The sequence below is a fragment of the Lactuca saligna genome, chromosome 9 (assembly GCF_052625555.1).
Source record: "Lactuca saligna cultivar CGN05327 chromosome 9, ASM5262555v1, whole genome shotgun sequence".
Taxonomy (NCBI): Eukaryota; Viridiplantae; Streptophyta; class Magnoliopsida; order Asterales; family Asteraceae; genus Lactuca; species Lactuca saligna.
In genome coordinates, this window is record NC_136425.1 from 56378309 (window position 1) to 56385896 (window position 7588).

Genomic DNA, 7588 nt, shown 5'->3' on the forward strand with positions numbered 1-7588 from the left:
GCTTATGTGTCTGTATCGGAACATGACATCCCGAGGTTTTATTATTTAATGAAAATACATTCTCTTTAAGAAATGTTTTGATAAGTTTTTATCATATCTTGTTTTGGGAACAAATTCAGCAACCGTTTTCTTTAAACGAATACTCTGATTTATAAAACAAAGCATAAACAAATCGGTCTTTTCTGGCCGTGAAATCGGGGATATCACACACGATATTAGACCAAGTTTATCTGAAGTCGTTGGGAGTGGGGCAGTCAGCATAGTAGAGGCATGCAGCGATGCAGTATAGAAGCTTGGAGTTCTGTTTTGTTTTGTTTCTTCCCCCGATCGACTAAGTAGGGTATCCCAAGTAGGGATGGGCATCGGAACCGTGTACCCGCTTTTGGAACCGGAACCGCTTCAGAACTGCCGGTTTTTGAACCGGAACCGCTTAAGGCGGTTCCATATATGGTTCCAGTTCTCGTTTTTTCGGAACCGCTACCCGTTTTGTACCCGCCGAAACCGGTTTATATATATATATATATATATATATATATATATATATATATATATATATATATATATATATATGTGTGTGTGTGTGTGTGTGTGTGTGTGCGTGTGTGTTATTTAGACCGGTTTAGATTATATATTGGTCAGATTTTGTCTGTATTTAGCCCGAATTGACTTGATTTGGATCGAACTAAATTACGGTTTTATCGACAAAAGTTAATAAAATTAATGTAACCGGGTTATCCGCTCCCGGAACCGGAACCGCCGGTTCCAGGACTGGTTCCAAACATTTAAAAACTGCCTAGAGCGGTTCCGGTTCCGTTCTAACTTTCTAGGAACCGTCTCTTCTAGTTCCGGTTCCGGTTCTCACCAAATGAGGCGGGTATCCGCCTATGTTAATCCCTAATCCAAGACCCGAATTGATTAAACCTTATGGGCCACTTTGCTTTGACATTACGCTCTTTTGGTTTAGATTATTTACTTGATTGTTTTTGGCTAGTTGCACCAATAAATAAATAAATCAAAATTTTTAAAACTTAGTTAAGAAAAAATTGAGGAGTAGCAAGGGTTACCCCGAACATCAGAATAGGTGTTCCTCTACTCGAATCTCTACTCGAATGATAAAATTAATAAAGGATACATCGGGTCATAACAATTTTGGTTTTCGCCAAAGAAAATGGCAATTAGAATTATTATCTTTTTGTGTTAAGTTATTATTTATCTACTTTTGTTCTATGAAAAAAAAAATTATAAGACTTAGCTAAAAAGACACTTCAGTTGTTACGATATAGACACCTTATTTAAATTATTTAATTATTTTATTGCTTGAAATTTTTTTTGTTTTTTGTAAAAAAATATATTAGTTATAAATAATTAATTATAGATTTGTTTTTAAAGAAGATATGCATAAGATGTCAATTTAGCAACACAATACATTGGCGTCCCCTTGTGTGATGAGTATGTACGTTTTGACTTTTTTTTATATAAATAAATAAGATAAATGTAGTAACATCCAAAGAAAATAATGTTTTTTATTGATATACTCCTAAACAATCCACCATTCACTCAAATAGAACTTAACACATTCCAAAACAAGTCAATACGATATACTTCAAACCACCATTAATTTTCAAGAACTTTAAAATAACTTTTCAATAAAAACTATAAGTATATAAAAACTTTTCCAAAAATCTAACCTTATATTTATTCATTCTTTAACATTAACATATTCTCAAACAAAAGATGGTGATAGAGAAACAAGGTGCGATGCTTATGGCCCACCTTCCAGTTTCCACCCTAAAACTAGATAACCATTAAATATCAAAGCACCGAGACCTCTGTTTTGACCCCACAACAACACAACCTCCCATCCTTTTACAGCTAGCATCCTTCCACGTGTCACAACAGGAAACACTCACCCACTTGTGGTCCCCACATTACCCCGCAAAATTAGCCTTTTGTGGACAGCAGCCGCCTCAAAAGCTAGAAAAATGGCTCCCACTCCTAGGGAAAAGGCCGTCACATGTCTACATGGTGGACCCCACAACCGCACGTGCCATCTCCCATCGCTCACGTGATTACCAAATTAATTTTTCTCCTTTTTTTTAAAAATTTTAATTTGGTTATAATTTAGAACGCTTTCTAAAAGCTAAATGCTTTAAAGAGAAAGAAAAAGTAAACTTTTTCTACAAGATTTTATAACCCATAAACCTTCTCCTATGAATTCATTATCAAACAAAAGTTACATCAACCAACAAGTATTTATATAATATCTTGTGATTCTAATTTTCTAATAAGAGTTAAATTTTCAAAAAAAAAAGTTAGGAGGATTACGATGAAGGTTTTGAAGATGGCTTTTCATCTGTTGAAGATGAACCAGCCATGAATTGAAGCTCCCTTTTATCGTAAATCTCTAATGAGAAATCCCTAAGCATCTGAGCTGTTGTCGTCGTCGTTGACACTGAACTTGAACTTGGTGCCATGGTTGTGGAAACTTTTCCTGATTTATTCTCACTTCTGCTGTTGTATGAAACCGATCTTGATGGTGTTTGAATTTCGCCGCCGCCGGAATGCTCACCGGGTTGAATGGCGGAGACATAACTGGAAATGGGCCGTGCAGCGACATTGAAAACGGGTGTTGCGCCGGCGGGGATGGCCCAGAACTGGGTTTGGGTGGCGGAGGAAGGTCCGATGGCCGTGGCCCCGCTCTGTGGAAACATAAAAAAAGCTCCGCCATGGATACCGGCGGTGGGTGGTGCAGCGCCCATGGTCCAAACGGGGACAAGACTTTGTGGGGCTATTGGGGCCACAGGGGCAAAATTGGAAGAAGCTGAATCATTCACGTCGTAAAACTCGCTGTTACAAGCCCTTTTTCGTCTTTTCCCACCACCTTCTCCATCGCTTGCTGCATTGCTTGGTGTAGTCGGAATTTTCAACGTCCCATTAACGTTAACAGCGATCGCCGGCACCGTCCCGGTGCCGGTGGCTTCAATGATAGCCGGCTCGGCGTGCTCCAACAACCACCGAATCGTCTCGCCGTCGGACTTGTGCCCTAGTTCTCGTGTCAACTGGAATATTCTAGCAGCACACGCCGCCGGCATGCGGATTCTCCGGCCACGGCCTTCCACCTTCGTGTGACGATCCTTATTCGCCCTCCGCGGCGTCGCCACCGTTATCTGTTTATTAGATGTTGGCATTGGGACGATAGCTACAGGTAATGAACCATCCAAATCGTTCTCCGGTGGTTCTTCCTTCATCAGATTAACCTCAATCGGAGGCGGCGAGCCATGACGGTGAGGCACCGCCGTAATAGTATACACCGCCGGATCACCAAGTAATGGATCAGATGCTGACAAAATTTTAGCGGTGTTGCCACCGTCTTCTTCTTCATCTTCTGATTCAACAACACTCCTGTTATCAATCGACGCCATATATGAAGAATCCGAAGAAAAACTCTCTGAAACAACACGAAATTAAACAGATTACGAGATCAAATTTGGGGAAATTAAGAACAGGGGTGATCTGGGTTGTGGGTTTGGATTGAAATCAAAAACACAAAAGAGTGTAGTAAAATGAGATTTTGAGATTATAATCAGAATTAGGGGGATGAAGAAAATGGGAACAAACCCTAGATAAGAGCAGACCCACTTATCCTTTCTGAAAGAGGGACCCTCAGATGCTAAGAATGTATATAGCCAAATATCGACGGCTTGGATTTTATCCTGATTGTTCTTGCTCTGGTGTTGTGACACGTGTTGGGACTACACGTAAGTTTTGTGGATTATTCTTGCCGTTACAAGATAAGAAAAATGAAAAATGAGAAAAGGAAAATAAAGGTGATTCATATAAACATACATATATTTATTTAAATATTTGAATTTGATGATGTATTATTATTGTTTTGATATATCCGTTCTCTATATTAATTTCCATTTTTTTTTTCATAATCTTCTTCAAGAACGGTTTGACATCTCCATCGACAACAATGGTTTCCAACTCCTTTCATCCTCCATACCCGACCATAGTTGTTTTCCTATAAACGTTATGTTGTTTTTTCTAAAAAAAGGTACAAGGTACAAGATTTTAAATTTATAAACACCTTTAATAAAGGAAATGGAAAATGTGTTAAAATCTCTTTTCTCTTAAGAAAAGAAACGAAAAAATATAATAAAGATGATACAACTTTTGATTAGCATTATGACACTAGACATGCATAAGAGAGTTGAAACAAAACTAATTTCAACGTTTAGAATTTAATCAAAAATAATTTCAACATTTATAATTGACATATAGGTTTGATTGTTTTTAATAACACATTGTTTATGTGTTGCCTGGCATTTGATGATCCGAAAAGAAGTAAAGAAAACCGAGACAACATATATCCACGATATAAGTGTTTGGAGTAGACTTAGAACTGGCGTACATGAAAAACACTCATCCCACGGGGGTGTGGGGGAGTCGTTGTGGTATGTTCATGTTTAATTGTCGGGGATTTATTTGTATATTGGTTTGGTCCTATAGTTGTTAGGGTTTTGTGCTTATGAATATTCATAGTTATAGATTCCAATGTAATCACTTTGAAACAATATGATAATAAAAGAGTTATCTGGTACTTGCCCGTAGATGTAGGTCACATCGATTAAATCAAGTAAATTCTTTGTGTTGTTTTATTGTTTTCTATTGCTTTCTTGTGTAACACACATATCCCATAACCGTGTACCAAAGCTAGTATACTATAATGTAAAGTAGTTTGGTGTCGTAATAGGTGTGGGGGTTGTAATTTTCGAGTTAACTAGGGTTTTTTCGTCTCGGTTTCTCCTTTAAAAGTGTAGTTTAGGAGTAGAATTTAGAAGGGGTGTGTCTTAGTCATTCTAAAAGAAACGATGTCAAGTGTATATCTCGGTCCCTTTATTTTATGTAAACCTATTTATCTCTGATTAATGAGAATCAGTTGTTTTATGGGAAAATATTTTGCCTTCATTGACAACATAGAGGAGTTCTTCGTGTAACACCACGTCCCACGTATTAACTTTTTTGGTAATCTGGAATTTAAAAACTCAATTATGGAATTTATGGAGGCCACGATATGGCAGTGCCCGTTGGGACGTGTAGCTTAAGTATGCGCCACAGCATGGCAATATCTTGGCTACGACGTGGCTACCATTCTATGTTAAAACCCTCATTTCGATGTTTATGCCCTTATTTAAGGGATATAATGGCTAAATTTTACACACCCTCAACCCACATCACCTACCTTTCACCCTCAAAGAAACAATAACCTCCATTGTTGAGTCCATGAAGCTTTTGGTGGTGTTTTTGGTGTTTCAAAGGAGAAAGAAGCATCCTTCACGCATAGATCTAGCTTGCAAGTCTCGTCATCATTTTCTAGTTCATATTTTGGACCATTGTGAGTGTTCAAGTTCCAAACTTTATATTTTATGCTTCTAGATCTTGGGTTGTCCCTTTTCTCCATGATTTGGAAAGTTTGTACGGATAGGTTTCATAAAGTTAGTAACTTTATGGATCCTTGAGGTCCCTTTTGGGTTATATGTTCCAGATCTAGAGTTCTACAGTGTTATTGGTCTCATGCACAAGTTTGAGTTCATTTCTTCCATGTTTTTGAGCTAGATTTGAAGTGACATGCATTGAACATGCATGTCCATAAAGCAACGATTTTTATAATACATTAGAGATATGAAAGCCTTCTAGAAAGTATGGATGGGTGGCCTTAATAATTAAGAGCTTAATGCATTGAGCTAGCTAGAACAGTTCCTACAACGTGGAGGATTGGACTCCACGACCTGGCGATAGGCAGTCTTGCGACTGTTTTGTCCTGAGGTCACCACGACGTGGCAGAAGCTTGGTCACGGTGTGGCGACCGGTTTTGAGACCTTTTACTATTAAATTTCTGTAACACTTGGGTATTTGGGCTAGTTATAACACATGGATCCCGAGGTGTTTTATCTTTTGCAGGTGGGGAGATGACACGATGTAGGGAGTCAAGATCAGATCGCATATTTAATTTAAGCCGCCACAGTGTGGCAGCTGGCAAGTAAGAAACTCTATTTTCCGGGCTTTTCTCCTTATTTAAAGGAATGATGAGGCTAGGGTTTGCTCACCCTCATCTCCATCCACCTCTTTGAGACCTGAGAAACCCTAAATCCCTCCCTTTCTTATTATGAGCCTTTTTGGTGTTCTTTAAAGCTTTGGAAGGAAGAAAGAAAAAGAAGTGAGCTAAGATTCAGGAAGCTAGTCCTTATCCTTGGTGTTGGCAATCTTTTGGACCTTTGTAAGTGTCCAAGACTCGATTTTTATCATGTTAGGTTTATGGATATTATGTTTTGTCCCAAAATGCTCATGTTCATGTGGTTAGAGTGTTAGGATCTCATAAAGTTTGCAACTTTATGAATCTCTGGGACTTTGGACATAATTGTTGGGTTGGATCTGGATTCTTGTGGGGTTTTGAACCAGGCATGATATTTCCATGGATAAACCCTCATTATGGCTTCAATACATGCAGTTGATATGCATGTCTATAAAGCACCAACTTTTATGTTTGATTTGGTATTAGAATCTGTTCTGGAGTAAATAAGCTATGGACTTTTTGGATTAGGTGCTTAATGGGGAAAGTCATGTCTTATTACTCGAACCTTAGGTTCAAACCTAATGGTTCGAGCAACTTACAAACATTACAATAATCCTCCAAATTAAGGATCGATGTTCTTATTACTCAAACCATAAGTTCAAACCTACTGGTTCGAGCAACTTACAAACATTTCCATAATCCTCCAAATTATGGCTTAATGTTCTTATTACTCGAACCTTATGTTTAGACCTAACTGTTCAAACAACTTACAAACATTGCCATAACACTTCAACTATTTGTCGATATTCCAATTACTCGAACCTTAAGTTCAAACTCGATGGTTCGAGCAATATACTAAGCATAGCATCTGGGTTAACGGATGGAGCATTTCAAGATCTGGAGAATGCTTTAAGTCAATACGAAATTAGACTCCAACCATTACCAATAGAAGAATAATCGAAATCACAAATAACTCTTATAATTACACAAGTAAGAAGAAAAAAGATTTGAGCAAATAGAGGATGATCACATTGTCATTTAGCAAAGTGTCATTACAAGATAACAAAAAACTACCCACATCATTGGCAAAATAAAAGTTACGCTTACAAGTTCAAAACTTCAAATCATAAGGAAAATAAACACAATTCCCAACACCTAGCTTGATCCAACTTCATCTTCCCCAGACGAATCCACAACCTTAAAATTTTTATTCAAACCACCAATATCCATCTCTTCACTCTCCAGAGACGACACTAACGAGTACTTGTATGTTGTCATTTCAGCAAAACGTTCCATAATTTGACATTGTGCATCGGGGTACGAGTACAGAACATTTTTACCTTTCAGCTCCTCAGGGTACTTTTCTTTCATATCCATACAGTCTTGATGGAGGCCAATCTAGATAGCGGATGTCTGCAAGGCGGCATTCACGGCCCCAAAGTCGCTTGAATCCAACAAAGTCTGAAAAAAGGTGGGGACTCCTTCCATTATGACCCACCGCAACTCCTTGGC

The 7588-nt window shown here is 38.2% G+C and overlaps 1 protein-coding gene across 1 annotated transcript; it reads right to left on the bottom strand.

Moving 5' to 3' along the window:
• Positions 1-1671: 1671 nt before the first annotated feature.
• On the bottom strand, positions 1672-3658 carry LOC145017537 (transcription factor TCP19-like). The gene has a single exon (XM_078975555.1). It carries the CDS (start codon positions 3420-3422, stop codon positions 2322-2324), a length of 1101 nt encoding a protein of 366 aa, XP_078831681.1. The 5' UTR covers positions 3423-3658; the 3' UTR covers positions 1672-2321.
• Between the last annotated feature and the right edge of the window lie 3930 nt (positions 3659-7588).

Excerpts from the sequence above, each read along its gene's own strand:
- LOC145017537 (XM_078975555.1), bottom strand. The coding sequence starts at position 3,422 with ATGGCGTCGATTGATAACAGGAGTGTTGTTGAATCAGAAGATGAAGAA.